Source organism: Mandrillus leucophaeus, unplaced genomic scaffold, assembly GCF_000951045.1.
Source record: "Mandrillus leucophaeus isolate KB7577 unplaced genomic scaffold, Mleu.le_1.0 Scaffold421, whole genome shotgun sequence".
Taxonomy (NCBI): Eukaryota; Metazoa; Chordata; class Mammalia; order Primates; family Cercopithecidae; genus Mandrillus; species Mandrillus leucophaeus.
In genome coordinates, this window is record NW_012104488.1 from 2,169,759 (window position 1) to 2,189,866 (window position 20,108).

At 38.0% G+C, this 20,108-nt stretch overlaps 1 protein-coding gene across 3 annotated transcripts in view; it reads left to right on the top strand.

Annotated features, from left to right (window-relative positions):
• Window positions 1-20,108, top strand: part of ALG5 (ALG5, dolichyl-phosphate beta-glucosyltransferase) — a 50,521-nt gene that overhangs the window by 19,975 nt on the left and 10,438 nt on the right. For all 3 annotated transcript variants that reach the window (XM_011992990.1, XM_011992992.1, XM_011992991.1), the window contains 2 exons: window positions 10,619-10,678; window positions 16,881-17,032. In XM_011992990.1, the coding sequence (XP_011848380.1) occupies window positions 10,619-10,678; window positions 16,881-17,032 (212 nt within the window). The remainder of the gene's footprint in view (window positions 1-10,618; window positions 10,679-16,880; window positions 17,033-20,108) is intronic.

The window sequence follows — 20,108 nt, forward strand, 5'->3', positions numbered from 1 at the left end:
AGCTGGTATGTTTGTTTCACCTCTCAATATATGGGTAGAAAACCAGGCTTCCAAAAGAGAACTCAACCTCCAAAATCATGTGTTTTAGAGACCAAGCAGTTACACAGACATTTTGCTGAGCTCTTTGTGAAATCAAACAAATAAAAGGACAGCAAAAATAAAAGGGCAGTCTTGAAAATGTAAAAAGCGGTAGACTGTATAGAAAACTTTGGTGAGAACCTGTCTTAGCAGATCTCAAAGTGTGTTTCCCAAATCATTGAAGGTGGCTCAGGACTGAGGCTGCCTATCAAACCGGGGATTTAATGCCAACAAACCCAGTTAAGAGGTGGATATCTCCTGGAACAGGAAACAGTAAACTTTTCCTGTGAAGGGCTAGAAAATAAATATTTCAGGCTTTGTAACTCACATGTGGTCTCTAAAGCAATCCTCTTCTTCCTCCTCCTTCTCTCCCCAGCCCTTTCATATCTCAAACGCCATTCAAAAACAGGCTGAGTGTAACCCCATAGGCCACAGATTACTGACCCCTTGTGCTAACCACAAAATAGTTTTAGAAATTTAGTATCCCCATGATTGTCATGAGAAAATGCTTTAAATTTAAGAGTGCCAGGCACGGTGGCTCACGTCTGTAATCCCAGCACTTTGGGAGGCCAAGGTAGGTGCATCATTTGAGGTCAGAAGTTCGAGACCAGCCTGGCCAACATGGCAAAACCCCATCTTTACTAAAAAGAAATACAAAAACTAGCTGGGAGTGGTGGAGCGCGTCTGTAATTCCAGCTACTAAGGAAGTTGAAGCATGAGACTTGCTTGAACCCAGGAGGCAGAGATTGCAGTGAACCGAGATCATGCCACTGCACTCCAGCCTGGGCAACAGAGCGAGACTGTCTCAAAAAATTTAAAAAAGGAAAGTATATAAGATTTTAGAATGACTTATATCTGAAAAGATGAAAATTTTGGTTCTTGAAGTGATATTCTCCTGTTGGGTAGAAATTTGTTCATGTGGAGAAGTTCATGCCCAGTGATGAGGCGAAGTTGAGGTATATATTGTGTTGGTTAACCACTAATTCTCTGTCCCACTGGAACGTAAGCTTTGCTAGAAGAGGGGCCTTATCACTCCATCTCCAGTGTCTAGAATACTGTAAACAGTAAGGACTCAGCAAATATTTGTGGAACAAATGAATACTACTGTATACATTTTCTAATGGGACAGCCATGTTACATTTAAAAATAGTCATACATGATACCAAAAAGGCAAATTCTCATAAGGGAATAGATAGCTAAAAGAAGCCAAATTTGTGTAACTTCTCATTTGTAATTTAGGAAAACACTGAAGAAATAGGTGGTCAACTGATTGAAAAAATGCTGCCAATGTGGCAAATGATAAAGAGAGAAAGGATGTAGCATTCAGATGTATGATACGGATTTTGTTTCATTTTTATTGTTTATTTTTATGTATAATATTTTTATTATAAAAGCATCGCTAAGGCATTGTAAAAAGATTAGAAACAGCCTAAAGAAGGAAAACAACCAACCATATCTTATCACCCAGAAAAAACTGCGTTAATACTTTTTTAATGGACCATTTCCTCCGAATATTTATATTCTAACAATGTAATGGGGTTTTGAATATACTGATATAAAAGCATAAAGATCCTCCATGGAATAGTTTATAGTATATAATGAAAAACCCTGAGAAATTATTTGGGTCATGCTCTTATTTCTGAACAGATTTCAGCATGTGTAACCATCCTATATAGATACATGTTGACATACTTCTTATTTTTTCTTTTAACTTTTTACTATGAATTTTGAACATAACCAAAAGTAGAGTGAATAGTATAATAAACCTTTGTCTAACTTCAACAATTACCGACATTCTGATGTAGTTCTCTGTCTTTTTTTCTTTTTTTTTTTTAAAGACAATTTTATTGGCCAGGCGTGGTGGCTCAGGCCTCTAATTCCAGCACTTTGGGAGGCTGAGGTGGGTGGATAGCTTGAGCCCAGGAGTTCGAGACCAGCCTGGGCAAAATGGAGAAACCCCTTCTCTACAAAAGAGTATACAAAAATTAGCCAGGTGTGGTGGCGGGCACCCTAGTCCCAGCTACTTGGGAGGCTGAGGTGGGAGGATCACCTGAGCCTGGAAGGTAGAGGCTGCAGTGAGCCGTGATCATACCACTGCACTCCAGCCAGGGCAACAGAGTGAGACCTGGTCTCCAATAAAACAAAAAAAAAAAAAGAAAATTGTTTCTTACCGTAATACTATTTGGAGAAACCTTAAGAATTGCTACAGTTTAAATATATTCAGTAGACTGGCTTTTTAGTTGCTATCACAACTTCAGAAGCTGTTTTATGCCATATGAAATTTTGAGTATTCATTTTAACCATAACACCTTCATCATAATGCTTCTTATGGTAGAGCCTTTTTGTACTGTAATAAAAAATAATTCACCTTTCCTCAAATGAATGGGAAAAAGAATGAATGTTGCCAAATTTTTGTGTTGAGTCTGTGCAAATTGATACAGTGTTTTATAGAACAAGTTGAAAATATGAATCAGGAGCTTTAAGTAATTCACATCCATTGACCCAGCCTTGAGAAATTCATCTTAAGGAAATAAGAATATATACAAAAATAAATTTTCGAGGATTATTATTTGTTTTGTAAATATAGCTTTTTTTAAAAAAAAAAAAAGGAAAAAATTGAAAACAATTTAAAATGTCCAATGTTAAGTTATACTAGTTAAATTCATTATTGTATGGGATGACTATTCATTATGCATAATTAAATGAAAAATGTTTTTTGTGGTTTTTTTGTGGGGTTTTTTTGGTTTTTTGTGTTGGTTGGTTTTGAGACAGAGTCTCGCTCTGTTGCCAGGCTGGAGCGCAGTGGCGCGATCTCGGCTCACTGCAACCGCCACCTCCCCAGTTGAAGTGATTCTCCTGCCTCCACCTCCTGAGTAGCTGGGACTACAGGTGCACACCAACAGGCCCAGCTAATTTTTGTGTTTTTAGTAGAGATGGGGTTTCACCATGTTGGCAAGGATGATCTCGGTCTCCTGACCTTGTGGATCTGCCTGCCTCAGTCTCCCAAGGTGCTGGGATTACAAGCGTGAGCCACTACACCTGGCCTGAAAAATGGTTAACATCGTGATATGTATGGGTAGATGTGCAATAACATCAACACATTATGTATTGTGTATAATAATAGAACAGCGCGTTAATATTGGTTGTCACTGGATGGGGGATTACGGACATTTTAAATTTTTTTCTTTAATTACTTGTTTTTAACAGTGTATCTGTATTTTGAGAAAGAAATGGTTTTTTTGAAATTAAAACTTTAATTTTTAAATAAATACCACTTTTTCTTTACTCAGTACTTTGTTTCATATACTTTGTTTCAGTACTTTGTTTCTGTTTCTGCTCATAGGGTGAGTATGACTAATTTTACTATCTGATTTTTCTTTTACTAATTTCTAAATTGATTCAACTTTATTTCTATATCTCTGCCTCATTGGAGCCAGAGTTGTCTTTGGAGTGCCTGTGCCAATTTTTGTTTCCATTTTGGTATGTGGACACTTTGGATGTGGAATTCAAATAGGCCTGGGTTCAAATTCCATGTGACTTTGGGTAAATTAATCCAACCACCTTCACATACCTCTTCTGTGATGTGTGGATAATGGGAGCCCATGTTCATAACTCTGAGGTAGTGATTAAAATGAGAAAATGTGGCCGGGCACAGTGGCTCATCCCTGTAATACCAGCAGTTTGGGAACCTCAGGACAGGCGTTCGAGACCAGCCTGGCCAACATGGTAAAACCCCATCTCTACTAAAAATACAAAAAATTAGCTGGGCATTGTGGCGCACACCTGTAGTCCCAGCTACTTGGGAGGCTGAGGCAGGAAAATCACTTGAGCCCAAGAGGTGGAGGTTGCAGTGAGCCAGAATCGCACCACTGCACTCCAGCCTGAGCAACAGAGGAAGACTCCACAATAAATAAATAAATGTATGTCAAGTGTTTAGCATGTGTTCAGCACTCAACCAGTAACTGTAATTATTAACATTTATCTTTTTTCTTTTTTTTTTTTTAATTGAAACGAAAGCTCACTCTATCATCCAGGCTGGAGTGCAGTAGCACAATCTCAGCTCACTGCAGCCTCTGCCTCCTGGGTTCAAGTGATTCTCCTGCCTCAGCCTCCCAAATAGCTGGGATTACAGGCATCCACCACCACACTCCGCTAACTTTTTTTGTATTTTTAGTAGAGAAAGGGTCTCACCATGGTGACCAGGCTGGTCTTGAACTCCTGACCTCAAGTGATCCTCCCGCCTGAGCTTCCCAAAGTGCTGGGATTACAGGCATGAGCCACTGCACCCGGCCAACATTCATCTTTGTGCTTGATATTTTTTCATCAGATCCAATTCTGTTACTGTTTATGATTGTTAATATAAATTAGCTATATTTCTGTCTATTCCTTCTCTCCAGTAAATTATGTGAAAATATTTAACTTAAAAAGTACTGAGGACCGGGCACAGTGATTCATGCCTGTAATCCCAGCACTTCAGGAGGCCATGGCATGCAGATCACCTGAGGTCAAGAGTTTGAGACCAGCCTGGCCAACATGGCAGAACCCCGTCTCTACTGAAAATATAAAAATTAGCTGGGTGTGGTGGTGCTTGCCCGTAATTCCAGCTACTTGGGAGCTGGGACAGGAGAATCTCTTGAACTCAGAAGGCGGAGGTTGCAGTGAGCTGAGATTGCGCCACTGCACTCCAGCCTGAGCAACAGAGCGAGATTCTGTTTTTAAAAAAAAAAAAAAAAAGGCCAAGCACAGTGGCTCATGCCTATAATCCCAGCAGTTTGGGAGGCCAAGGCAGGCAGAACATGAGGTCAGGAGATGGAGAGCATCTTGGCTAACATGGTGAAACCCCATCTCTACTAAAAATACAAAAAATTAGCTGGGTGTGGCGCCACATGCCTGTAATCCCAGCTACTCGGAAAGCTGAGGCAAGAGAATTCCTTGAACCCAGGAGGTGGATGTTGCAGTGAGCCAAGATCTTGCCACTGTACTCCAGCCTGGGCAACAGAGTGAGACTCTGTTTAAAAAAAAAAAAAAAAAGTACTGAGGAAGATGATTGATTTAGCATTTATTTCTAGAAGATAATACACCTCTTACCACTTTTTTGTTTATTTGTTTGTTTGTTTGTTTGAGACAGTCTCACTGTGTCGCCCAGGCTTGAGTGTAGTAGCATGATCTCGGCTTGCTGCAACCTCTGCTTCCCGAGTTCAAGCAATTCTCATACCTTAGCCTCTCAAGTAGCTGGGATTACAGGCACCATGCGTGACTGATTTTTGTACTTTTAGTAGAGATGGGGTTTCACCACGTTGGCCAGGCTGGTCTTGAACTCCTGGCCTCAAGCGATCCCACCTGCCTCGGCCTCCCAAGGTGCTGGGATTACAGGCATTAAGCACTGCACCTTTTTTTTTTTATATATGAGTTTGAATCTCGTTCTGTTGCCCAGGCTGGGGTGCAGTGGTGCCATCATGACTCAGCCTCAAACTCCTGGGCTCAAGTAATCCTCTTACCTCAGCCTCACTAGTAGCTGGGACTACAGGCACAGGCCACAACACCTGCCTCACTTATTACCACTTTTAAAAGTCAACTGTCATAGTAACTTAAATATTCATTTTTAAAAACCATGGGAAATTCAGTTGTACTCCAAAAGAGGTTTAAAAGAAAGAGACTCCATGTCTACAGACATTTGGCAGTTTTTAAAACAAAGATATCTTTAGTTTTTGAAGAACAGCTAACTTTTTGAAAAAAACGTTTAGATTAATTCTGCCTGATAATGAGATTGGTATCAGGGATTCAGCTCTTACATCAGAATTCTTCAGATACACAAAACTCTTAAAAGCTCTTGGGGACTTACGCTGAAGTGAAGGATTTTGATTTGTTTTTAGTTTAATTACGTGTTATTTTAACTCTACTCATGAATCTTCGAAATGTAGAAGTATGTTCTTTTTTATGTATTGCTCAATAGTGTTGTTGCTCTTTTCAAGTTTAAAGTTAAAACTGATTTGCCACATGCTATTTGAACTTTTAACATGCTTCCTCTCTAAGAAAATCATTCTCTCCCTTTCTGCACAAAGTACCTCTGCCAGAAAAACAAGGGAAGAAATTTTACTACTAAATAGTAGGCAAAGCATATAACAGAATTTTTTTCTTTTTCCTGAGACAGAGTCTTGCTCTGTTGCCCAGGCTAGAGTGCAGTAGTGCAATCTCAGCTCACTGCAACCTCTGCCTCCCAGGTTCAAGCGATTCTCCTCCCTCAGCCTCCCAAGTAGCTGGGACTACAGGCACACGCCACCACAGCCAGCTAATTTATGTATTTTTAGTAGAGGTGGGGTTTCGCCATGTTGGCCAGGCTAGTCTTGGACTGTTGACCTTAGGAGATCTGCCCGCCTTGGCCTCCCAAAGTGCTAGGATTACCGGCAGAAGCCACCGTGCCCAGCTGAGAAAATTCTTTTGAGATGGAGTCTTGCTCTGTTGCTGAAGCTGGAGTGTGATGGCGCAATCTTGTCTCACTGCAACCTCCACCTCCCAGGTTCAAGCAGTTCTCCTGCCTCAGCCTCGTGAGTAGCTGAGATTACAGGCATGAGCCACCATGCCTGGCTAGTTTTTGTATTTTTAGTAGAAACAATGTTTCACCATGTTGGCCAGACTGGTCTTCAACTCCAGACCTCAGGTGATCTGCCCACCTTGGCCTCCCAAAGTGCTAGGATTACCGGCAGAAGCCACCGTGCCCAGCTGAGAAAATTCTTAAAAGAAAATATGGATAGCTAAAACATCCCCCAAAAGTTTTTTTTTTTTTTTTAATTAATAAGTTAGAATAACTAGAACTGACAAGAATTTGGTTTAATAGTCAATATCATACCAGTTACTGGGAATGTAAGGAACCTTTTTTTTTTTTTTTTTTTTTTGACAAGTTATCGCTCTGTTGCCCAGGCTGGAGTGCAGTGGTTCCTGCCTCAGCCTCCAAGTAGCTGGGACTACAGGGGCACACCACCATTCCTGGCCAATTTTTGTATTTTTAATAGAGATGGGGTTTCACTATGTTGCCAAGGCTGGTCTCAAACTCCTGGTCTCAAGTGATGCACCCACTTCGGCCTCCCAAAGTACTTGGATTACCGGTAAAGAACCTCTTAAAGGAAAATTTGGCCCATATGCATACAGACTTTTAACTTAGTATTTTATATGTACGTCTCTCTCCAAAGAAGGAAATCTAAAATACTGGTAGAGTTTTATAATCAAAGATGTTCTTTCAGTTACCTTTCTATAACATAAAATTAGAAAGGACAACAAATAGGCAAATAGTCAAAGTAATGGTAAATCTGTACATTAAAATATTGTATAGCCCTTACAACTGACATGAAAAAGAAAAACTACCATGCGGCACTGTTATGACAAATTGTTGAAAGGTAATCCAACCTGAATCTTATCAAGCCTCTGAATCTAACTACCAGTTTAGAGGAAGTACAGGGGACAGGAGGACATGTTAAATGTCACCATGGGGGTGCAGTCAGCAATATCTGAAACGTAGGAAACTCTAGAGCAAACAATGTGGTTTCTTCAACAAGTCACAAGAAAAAAAATTTAAAGAGGTAGGGAGAACCCACCGATAAAAGAAATACCAACTGATTTGTATGGATGGATGGATTGATTGATTGATGGATGGATGGATGGATTTTAGACAGAGTTTCACTCTTGTCTCCCAGGCTGGAGTGCAATGGTGCAATCTCAGCTCACTGCAACCTCACCTCCTGAGTTCAAGTGATTCTCCTGCTGCAGCCTCCCAGGTGGCTGGGACTACAGGCATGCGCCACCATGCCCAGCTAATTTTTGTATTTTTACTAGAGAGGGGTTTCACCATGTTGGCCAGGATAGTCTCGATCTCTTGATCTTGTGATCTGCCCACCTTGGCCACCCAAAGTGCTGGGATTACAGGCATGAGCCACTGCGCCCAGCCCTGTATGGATTTTATTTGGCCATTCATTCAAACAAACTGAAAACATATAAGAGATAATTAGGCAAATTTGAAATCTGTATATCTAATGGTATTAAGGAATTATTGATGTTTTGGGTATCATAGTGGTATTATGATTGACATGTATATGAATTTGTAACATATGATGTCTAGAATTCATTTCAAAGTAGTCTCAGGTTGGGTGGGGTGGTGGTGGGGGGGCTTTACATGGAACAAGATTGGTAATGTGTTGCTAATTATTGAAACTAGGTAGTAGGTATGTGGTGCTTCATTTTCCTGTTCTTTCTAGTTTTGTGTATGTTTGAAAATACCCATAATAAAAAGTATAAAAACAATAAACTTTAACATGAAAAAACTAGGTGAAAAAGAACATGACATACATGAGTAAATTTGAGCTATGGTTTTTTTTAATGTAAAGAAAAAAGAATACAAAGAAATGTACACCGTTTAAAACAGTAGCTGCTTTTAGGTAGTGAGATAATACATGAGTTTTCTCTTTAAAATAGTTATCATTTATATATGTAAATTTATATACTTGCAAATTTTTTTATAATGAGTACTTTTAAATTTATTTTCATTAGTCATTCAAAATTCAAATGGTATAAGAAGGATATACAGTGAAACTAGCTCCACTTTTCATCTCTCCGTTACCCTCAGAAATAACTAGTGTTACTCATTTCTTTTATTGGAAAGATGCATACTGTTTATGTATTCTTTTGAAAATTGCAAAGTGTGATACTATACACTGTTCTCTTGTTTCTACTTAACAATGTATCTTGGAGATTGAACTATATTTATGCATAAAGACCTTCCTCATTCTTTCACATCTTCATAGCCAGTCCCTTCAGATGGACATGCAGGTTTGCTACTTCAAATACTGAAATGATTAACCTCTATGAAAGTCATTTTACACATATGCAAGTATATTTATCAGAAGAATTGTTGAAATTGCTGGGTCACGTTATATGTATATTTGTAATTTTGATAACGTTTCAAATTGCTGTTGCTAGAGAGTGTGCAGGCACAGTGTGGTAAAAAAAAAAAAAGTATAGGTTTTATTTGCATTACTCTTGGTATAAGTGTAATTGAAGATCTTTTCTTTCAGTTGTTCAAGAGCTATTTTCACTTCCTCTTTTGTGTACTCTGTTTCTAGTCTTTGCCTCTTTTCCAACTGTATTTTTGGGTACTTTTTAAAATAATTAGTAGATGCACTTTATGCATTTTGGAAATTAACCTTCTGTCTGTAGCATAAATTGCCAATATTTTCCCCCAGTTTTTTTGTCTTTTAGTTTTGAATATGGTTGGATTTTTTGTTATTTTGTCATACAATTCTTTAAAATGTTATTATCAAATTGATCAGTCTTCTGGTTTTTTGTACTTGTGCCTCCCTTGAGATCATTTACAAAATGATTTCTGATATTTTACATTTAAATCTTTGATGTATCTGGACTGTATCCCAGTATTCAGTTAAGAAGCTCAAGTCCAACTTAATTGGGTTTCCAAGTGGCTACCACTATGTCCCACACCATTTGTCAGTTCATCTTTTTCCCACTGACTTAAAAGGTCATCTTTATCATATTCTAAGTACTCATATGGCTTTGTGTATGTGTTTCCTGGCCTTTCCATTCTATCCATGGAATTGTCCATGGATTTGTCTGTTCACATTCCAGCACCTTAGTTTGAATTATTGTAGCTTTGTCATATATTTTTAAATTTTTTGTGATGAGTTCTTCTTTACTCTTGAGTTTTCCTGGCTCTTTTCTTATTTTTGTTTCTCTTTTAAAAACTTTTTCATTTTCTCACAACTATACTAACAAGGACCTTTTTTTTTAAATGGTAACTCTAAAATCAGCTTGTCTAACTCAATTAAAAATCATTTTGGTATTTTTATTGGTATTAATTTAGGAAGCATTGACTTTTTAATGCTGTTATTATATCCTCTCATCCATCATGACAAGACCTGTGTGTTTAATTCTTTTGTTTTCCTTGTTAGCATTTATGTGTTTCGTTTATTTAGATCTTGTCTAAACTTTCTACATTTCTTATAAACTTTATTTCTAGGTTTTTCATTTTTATTGATGTTATAAATGCTGTCTTTGATTATATCTTGTGATTATTGTTTGTACATGTGACGTCTAAAGTTTTGTATATATTCATTTTGTGACTACTCATCTTTTAAAATTCTTTTGTTTCTAATATAGTTTTTCAGTTGCTATTCTTTGATTTTCAAGGTATATAATTATGTCATCTACAGATAACCCTTTTCTTTCTCATGCCACTAATTTTTCTCTCAAATAATATAGTATTTTCACACAGAAAATATGATTTAAAGTTAAGAATTTTAACATAATGCATGCCCCTTATATTTAGCCCTATTTAAGCAAAATTTAGTGTCATGTTAGTAAGTATGATTAGGCTTCTCAAAGTTGTACATATTCTGAACTCTTCCATAAACCTTTAAAAGATTTTTAATGTCAACTTTTTTAAAAATCAGTTTCTAAAAATGAGACATTCTCATTGAAAATAAATATTTTTATTAGTGATATTTAAATATTGAAAAACTATCTCTGCTTTTTTCCTCAGAATCAAATGGCTATAGCATGTGGATCTCGAGCTCATTTGGAAAAAGAATCAATTGCTCAGGTGAGACTTCATTAATTGGCATGGGACAGCCAATTAATAGGCTTTTATTTCCTTTTTTACATATATATTTGGCAAGAAATTGGCTTTTCTGTCTAATCTCTTAAACATGAGGTTCCTTTCAAAAGAAAATGATGTTTTAATTGTGGAAAGCTTATGAAGGATTGGCACATTTTAGAATTGATTTTTTTTTTTTAAGGGTATACAAGAGGATATGGATTTCGCTTTGCCTTAGGATGCAAGCAGTTCTTTTTAATATATTTTTAAGACAAAGAGAATCTGTTCAGTTATAAAACAGACTTCTAAATTATGCTTTTTTCTTTTTTTTGAGACGGAGTCTCCCTCTGTTGCCCAGGCTGGAGTGCAGTGGCATGATCTTGGCTCACTGTGCAACCTCCACTTCCCGAGTTCAAGCAGTTATTCTGCCTCAGCCTCTCGAGTAGCTGGGACTACAAGCACACACCGCCACACCTGGCTATGATTTTGTATTTTAGTAGAGACAGGGTTTCACTGTGTTGCCCAGCCTGGTCTTGAACTCCTGAGCTCAGGTAATCCGCCTGCCTCGGCCTCCCAAAGTGCTAGGATTACAGGTGTGAGCCACTGTACCTGGCATAAATGATGCATTTTTTAACCAATCAACTTGCCTTTATTTTTTTCTAACATTGGCACAGTTAAGTGCTTTGTTTTGAGTTTTATTCAGAGTTTAAATTTATTTTTTAACCTCATTCCCCTTAGAAAAACACTATGCTGTAAAATTTGACAAGTTTGCAACTGCCTTTTTAGGGTATAAAAATGTCACTAAAGATGTTTAATTTTTCATTTTGTAGATTATGCTAGAAAAACTAGAGTAACAATTTCCCAGGTCACTCTTATGCACACGAGGCTTTGAGAACCAGTGGAATAAAAGGTTGAACCTTTCCCCCAATGATTCAGAAAAGAGATACGTAGAAATTTTAATTTTTAAAAAAGATATATTGATGACAGAGTGACAAAACCTTTTAAGGATCGTATTGAAGTACAGAAGCCCATACTCTCTCTTTATTTTTTATTTATTTATTTTTGAGACAGAGTCTCGCTCTGTCACCCAGGATGGAGTGCAGTGGTGCAATCTCAGCACAATGCAACCTCTGCCTCCCAGGTTCAAGTGATTCTCCTGCCTCAGTCTCCCAAGAAGCTGAGATTACAGGCACGCACCATCATGCCTGGCTAATTTTTATATTTTTAGTAGAAGGGGTTTCACCATGTTGGCCAAGCTGGTCTCAAACTCCTGACCTTAGGTGAGCCACTTGCCTTGGCCTCCCAAAGTGCTGGGATTACAGGCATGAGCCACCATGCCCCGCCTGTTTTTTTTTGTTTTGTTTCGTTTTGTTTTTTGAGACGCAGTCTAGCTCTGTCACCCAAGCTGGAGTGCAGTGATGCAGTCTCGGCTCACTGCAACCTCTGTCTCCTGCATTCAGGCGATTCTCCTGCCTCAGCCTCCCTAGTAGCTGGGATTACAGGCATACACCACCACACCCAGCTAATTTTTGTATTTTTAGTAGAGACGGTTTTGCTTTTCATCTCGAACTCCTGACCTCATCATCTGCCCTCCTTGGCCTCCCAAAGTGCTGGGATTACAAGTGTGAGCCACCACGCCTGGCCCCTTCTCCTTTTTTTAGATGTAATTGTTTTACTAGCACCTAGTCTAGTATTCTATGTATCCTAGAGATTCTCACTGATGTTTAAAAAACGTTAATCTGTTAACCATACAGGATAGCACACTCCTAGGTATTTAAAATGGGAAGAGAGCTTGGAATTAATCCAACTTCATCAATTTACCAATGCACAGGGGATAAGAAAAAGAAAAGTATGTGTCTAAGATGTTCAGCACATTTTTTATATATGTGTATAATTATAAAATAACATATATGTATACTTATAAAATAGTATATATATAGATAGATATAAAATTGTAGTAGAAACTATTAAATGCTAAATTCCCACAATAGGAAATACAGCTATAGCCCTAGATTAAATGTGCAGCCAGTAAAGCTGATGATAATGGAGACTATTTAATAACATGGGATAAAACCTGAAATATTAGGTTGTTTGTAGAAAATAGTGTGATATTATAAATACAGTTATCTGTGTTGAAATAACAAATAGGCCAGACACAGTGGCTCACACCTGTAATCCCAGCACTTTGGGAGGCTGAGGCGGGTGGATCACCTGAGGTTAGGAGTTTGAGACCAGCCTAGCCAACGTGGTAAAACCCCATCTCTACTAATAATGTAAAAATTAGCGGGGTGTGGTGATCCCAGCTACTTGGGAGGCTGAGGCAGGAGAATCGCTTGAACCCGGGAGGCAGAGGTTGCCGGTGAACTGAGATCAGGCCACTGCACTCCAGCCTGGCTGACAGAATAAGACTCCTCCTCAAAATAAAAATAAAAATTTGTTTTTGCACACAAAAACAGCTAATGAAAATAAACCAAACTAATTTAATGGTTTTGTAAGTAAATTTTTTTCTTTTTTTTTTTTTTAACAAAATACATTAATTAGATGAAAAAGGATAATCTACTTGGTGTAGGAAAAAAGATAGTTTGGAGAAATAGATAGCCAAAGACAGACTTAGGAGCCAGTGAGTAATACAGCCAAGGGATAATCCTTGCATTTGTTGGTGGTGGCTGTAGAAAGGAGCCATGTGTTTTGGTTTTGTTTTTCATGGTGTAAATTCTTTTCACTTAAATCTTGCATTGGTTGAAAACTCTGAATTTTTCCTAGAAATACACTGGTATTTAAATGAGACTATGCTTTGGTCTAAATATTTTACCTAGTACTGCTCTTAGCCAGGTATCAAGGGATCAATTGCAGGAGCCACAGATTTATAATTTATCTTGTCTCTATCCATCCATTCTTTCATCTCTAAAATCTAGTGTTTGATTTAGTGCTCTTGGGTTCCCACAGAATTGGCTGCCATTCTGTAGAAAGAAAGGATAACCTGTGATACTCACTAGAGATCATTGGTTGTCTGCTGCAGATGCTGTGACAACTGCTGCTCAGTAGGCTTGTTCAAGTCCAGCCTATTCTTACAGAACCATACCTGTCTCATAAAAGGTTGTCTCCAAGAGGCACAGGACATGCATGTGCCTCATGTCCAGAAAACTGCAGCATTGCTTTCCATTCCCCTTCATGTGCTGTCAGTAATATAAACCCTTGCATGGTGATCAATCTGTGGACAATGAGAAAATTATAAACGAATTAATCAGGATAACATTCAATAGCTTATTGCATAATGTTCAGAAACATCTTTCCTTGATATTTTTCTACATTTCTCAATTATTCTACCACCTCTTTTACTTCTCCCTTGGAAGACAAACATGACCCTGCCCTGATGGAGTCTTGTATCATCCTTAAAAGTGCTTATATTCCCATGTGTTCTGTACAACGTAATGTTTATATACTGCCTGGCTATTCTTGAATTCATCATTTTAAAAGGATTCAAAAATAGAATCCATTAGTGGTTATTTAATGTTTTTAGTTTTTGTTTAAAGAGTCTTTGCTTAAGTCCTGGGACCTCTTTGAACTTCTTATTTTAAGATAATGAAATTAGCAGTCAGCTTTAAATTTCACCCAAATTAATTTCTTGTTTACATTTTATAAACATTGAAGATATTAGTGTTAACACTGAAACAGTTAAAATTGTTTTCCTTAATGTTTTAAATGGCCATTTCAGAAGATCATATAAGCCTACTCTCTTTTAGTAGCTTCACTTAACTAAATAAGTGTATACTATATTTTAGGTATCTTCTAAATTTTAAGATATTTTGCAAAGTTCTAAAAATAAAAACAAGATTCTCTTGTATGTGGCTAACCTTGTTAAGCTTTTAAATATGTTAGAAATCAAATAACTTAAGGACTTCATGTGAACTCTACATTTTTCTGCTTTTTAAAAAAATAGCCATTATCCTAAAACATACAAACAAAAATTCTGTAGTAACATCCAAGCAAAAGCAGTCATGAATAGTTTTATTTGCTAACAAATAAGCTCACTCAAATCACATTAAAATCACTCAAGGAGAATAATTTATAGGTGTTGTTATTCTACCTTTAATTTTTATTTTTCTATCTTTCAATTTCTGTTTGTTCCTTTCCTAAGCGTAAGTGCTCTTTTGGAGGTTTAATCAGTCAACCAGTATTTATTGGAAGTATTTTATATGGAAGGCACTGAGCAAGCTGTTGTGAGATTCCTAAAGTATTTTAAGATGAGGTTTCTGCCCTATCTACTTAGAGAGGTAAGATATATTTACATCAAACCATAACTAATGATTCTAGATGATAAATGAGAAGTGCTAGATCATTTTTAAAAGTTTATTTTACATACCTTATAGATAAGTATTTTATTCTTCCTTTCCTTCCTGCCCTATTTAATACATAAGTAAAATTGTGGTCAGGCGAGTAAAGTAAGCTTTCAAGCTTTCTTCCTTTATGAAAAACATTATTGAGTTCCTGTTATTTTCTGTGCCAAACACTTGGCTATGTTCTTTAAAATAATCTCATTTAATCCTTATAATAACTTTGTGAGGTAGGCATTATTCTCGTTTTATCAGTGAGGAAATGGATTTAGAGAGTTGAAGTAACTTGTTCAAGGTCACCCTGCTAATTAGTAATGGAGCCAGGATTCACATATAGGCCTGCTCAGTTTGGTGCTTTTTCTTTTCTTTTTCTTTTTGAGTTGGAGTCTCACTCTGTCACCCAGGCTAGGGTACAGTGGCACCATCTCGGCTCATTGCAACCTCCACCTCCCAAGTTCAAGCAATTCTCCTGCCTCAGCCTCCTGAGTAGCTGGGACTACAGGTGTGTGCCACCACACCTGGCTAATTTTTTATTTCTAGTAGAGACGGGGTTTCGCCATGTTGGCCAGGCTGGTCTCGAACTCCTGACCTCAGGTAATCCACCTGCCTCAGCCTCCCAAAGTGCTGGGATTATAGGTGTGAGCCACCACACCTGGCCTGATTTGGTGCTTTTTCTGTGTTATTCTCTTCTACTGTGGTTCTATTTGATGATGATAGAAAAAGCCATGCAAAGGAAGAATGATACTAAACATTTTAATTTTGAAAAGCAAAAGCCAAAAGGAGGAAGGGACCTTTATCCTATAGTATGAGATATTAAATGTTCTTATAGACTCTGAATAGGTTGCTTGTATACGTAAGTAAAGCATCATTACTTGAGTCTCTTGCCTTAACTAAGGAACATTTTAAAAGAGCCTGTCTTAAAGGAGCTGGGTGTAGTGGTACATGCCTGTGATCCCAGCTGTTCTGTAGGTTGAGGCAGGAGGATCACTTGAGCCCAGGAATTTGAGGCTGCAGTGAGCCATGACCACACCACTGGACTCTAGCCTAGACAACAGAAGGCGTCTGTCTCTAAAAAAATATTTTGTTATTTTATTTTTTTAAAAGATCCTATCTTTTATTAAATCTTGAATATGAAAGTCTGGAATACAGTGATAATAATCTTATGTTCTTACGTTTTAAAGTGTGCAATGTTTTATGAATAATGGAATATTGTTACTACTAATAAAATTAATCACAATGGTGAAACTTCAGATGGGATTAAAACCTACTTAATTTTAATATCCAAAGTATTAAAGAACTCAATATTTTAAATGTATTTAATTAGATCTCTGGCATATTTAGAAAGACCAGGTGTTTGTTTCAAACTCCTTTCTAGTCCATAACCTTCATGATACTCTATGTCTTCTGTCAATATTCTCGCTAGTTAAGTACCACCTGCAGGCTTGTATCTGTGTTTTGTTTTGTCAATACATCCTGGAAACTGACATCTTTTTTGAAACTGAAATGTAAGTGGGGCAAAGCAGCGTAAAATATGTAAGTCAACAAGATGTTCTCCTTGCTCACAGCAGCCCCTAACCTGTTTCTCCTGGTAGGCTAAAGCCCTGGCCACTCACAGTCTTGTGATTTTTCTTGTCTGACTTAACCTCCAGGAAATGAGTAACTGCTTCCTAGTGCCTCTGCTCTGCTCCAAGAAGTAGGCATCCTTGCTGTTTCTTTAATGTTCTTTGCTGGTGAAGCTCATGGAACAGTGGTGTTCTTATGTAAGATCTACCAGTCAATTAAATATTAAAATACAGTTGTCTACAACCAGGTGTTTTCAGTGTCTCCTTTACAGATGAATAGAAAAGTCATTTATATTTTGTCTTTGTTTTCAGCGTTCTTACTTCCGTACTCTTCTCATGTATGGGTTCCACTTTCTGGTGTGGTTCCTTTGTGTCAAAGGAATCAGGGACACACAGTGTGGGTTCAAATTATTTACTCGAGAAGCAGCTTCGCAGACGTTTTCATCGCTACACGTTGAACGATGGTAGGTTTCTGACTGGAATGTATCCAGTCTGTCTTATTACCCAGCCATCATTCTAGGTAATGAGAAACAGCCCTGTATATTTATAATGAACATGTAGATTTAAACAAAATTGACACTAATGTATGTAAACTTGATCTTGCCTTTATACTTTTCCTGAGTTGGATCTTATTTTGAAAATATACAAACCCAACAATATAGTATAAACTTAGGTGTGTTCACCCTAATTGTAGACAGTAGAAATTGAATGGCCTGAAAACATTTTTTTTTCCTTAGACTTCCTTTTTTTTTCCTTTGAAGAAAAGAGAAAAAGCTCAGAAATATCAGAATCGAATAGGCACCCATTTTCTCTTTTCATCCTTCTACAGGAGATGATGTGTCTTTTCTAAGGCCGATCTTTTGACCTCTACATCTCCTTCCACCTTGTCAAAATGTAATCCTGTCCATGTGTTTCATCTCTTCTGTATTCAGCCTTTTCCCCTCCATCACGTATTTCCCAGAACCCTCTCCATTGACCCTGCTGTGCCCTTCCAGCTCTAGCCCCTGTCTCCTTCACAAGCAACCTTCTCTTGAAAAAGTGGTTTATATTCACTGGCTTTGTTTTCTTGCTTCCCACTCACTCCTCACCCCACCTTCTTCATATGGATTTTCTCCCATTCCTCATCTTTTTTTTTTTTTTTTTTTTTTTGAGATGGAGTTTAGCTCTTGTCACCCAGGCTGGAGTGCAGTGGCACAATCTCCGCTCACTGCAACCTCTGCCTCCCGAGTTCAAGTGATTCTCCTGCCTCAGCCTCCCAAGTAGCTGGGATTATAGGTGGGCGCCACCACACCCCGCTAGTTTTTGTGTTTTTTACTAGAGATGGGGTTTCACCATGTTGGCCAGGCTGGTCTTGAACTCCTGACCTCAGGTGATCCGTCCAAACTGCTGGGATTACAGACGTGAGCTACCACACCCGGTCTACTTCATCGTAACATCTAGCCACCTCTATGTCATTGAAGCCAGTGGTCATGTTAAATGATCACTTGTCACACTTAACCCATCAGCAGCATTTGATACTTCTGACTCTCTTTTGAAATATACTGGAGATACAGGTGGCTAGCGCTGCCGTACAGAAGCTGAAACCCTGACATCAGCCCTGACATTCTCCATATGCATATATCCAATCCATGACAGGGCCTGTTGATTTTAGCTTTTGTGTTCCCCCATTTCTCTCCATCTCCACCACTGCCATCCAGAACACCATCCTTCTCCAGACCACCATGCTGTAGCCCACAAGGTCTTCGCAAACTTAAGTGTGATCAATCATATGCACCTCTTCTGCTTATAATTCTTCATGGGCTTCCCATGGTCTTTAGTCTGGCCCCACCTGTGTCTCCTCCACATGCGGACTCTTTTCTAACCAAGCCCCTTCTCACCTTCTCCTTCAGATCTTCCTTAGGGTAGCCTGCCCTCACTCTCTAAATAGAATATAATTAGCTCAGGTGCCCCTAATTATACCCTGTTGCAGTACCATGTGCTGGTTTCATAGCACCTATGACATTTGTAGTTTTTTCTTACATTTGTGTAATTACTTAATGTTTCTTTTCCTCAATTAAAGCATAATCTTTCTCCATGAGAGCAAGAGTCACATTTAATTTTACTTATTAGTATATCCCACTATCGATTATCATGCCTGGCACATGGTAGGTACCCAGTAAATACTGTTGAAAGAACTAATACTTAGTCATGGGTTCTTTGTGAATCCTGTTCATGTTACATATCTGCATGATTATGCCAGCATGTGTCCATTTTTATACTCTACAACTTTTGTGCATCTGTTTTCAAAGACCTGTTGTCTTCCTAGAAATATATGCCATATAACCCCCAAAATATTACTTTTAAAAATGTACTTTCAGAATTATCATTCAGACTTTTTTTAATCTTTTTTTCCTAGATTAAAACATTTTAAGTAGTGTACCTTAGTGCCAAATTTAAATATGTGTTTTTATTATGTTGAAAAATAAAATAAACTGATAGTTAACAGACTCCGAAATCAGAAAATCTAATTTAAGAAACAACTCTAGAAGTAAAGCCCTCTGTCTGCATTAGCTATTTTTCAGTCAGCTGTTGCCTCCAGGATGAGGGTCAGAGATGCAGGTTCTTTGTAGTTTGAAAGGAAGAATTTAGAAATTGAGAATACTGTTTTTCATTGTTGAGGACCTTTCGTTTTTGTTGAAATACACAAAAGGTTAGGATTGATAACTTAAAAATCATGAAGCTTCCCTGTCAGGATTATTCTAGGGCAGCATTGTTTAATAGAAATGAGGCAGAGGCAAGGCATATATGTAATTTCAAATTTTCTATTAGCCACATTTAAAAAGTAAAAAGATGACTCATGCCTGTAATCCCAATTCTTTGGGAGGCCAAAGTGGGGAGGACCAATTGAGGCCGGGAGTTCAAGACTACCCTGGAAAACATAGCAAGACGCTGTCTCTCGAAAAAAAAAATTTTTAATTAGCTGGGCGTGGTGGTGTGTGTGCCTGTAGTCCCAGCCACTCGGGAGACTGAGGCAGGAGGACCTCATAAGCCCAGAAGTTTAGGCTGCAGTGAGCTATGATTGCACCACTGTACTTTATCCTGGGCAACAGGGTGAAATCCTGTCTCTTAAAAAAAGTAAAAAGCCACCGATAAGATTTACTTGTTATCCAATATATTTCCAAGATATTGTCATATCACCATGCAATCTGTATGAAAAAAGTTGAAATATTTTACATTATTTTCTTTGTACTATATAGTCAAATTTACAGCACAGCTCAATTCAGACTGGCCACATTTCAAGTGCTTAGTATCCTCATGTGCCAAGGGGCTATTGTATTAGACAGCAGTTCTTGTGGGGTTAAGTTAAAGAACATTATTGGGGTTTTTTTTTTCTTTTTTTTAGTGTTAATGTTACGTGCAAGCCTTTTATTTATTTTGGTGTTAATTGACATAAGATTGACCTCACTTAATGGCTGGGCATGGTGGCTCACACTGGTAATCCTAGCACTTTGGGAGGCTGAGGCAGGTGGATTGCTTGAGTCCAGGAATTTGAGACCAGCA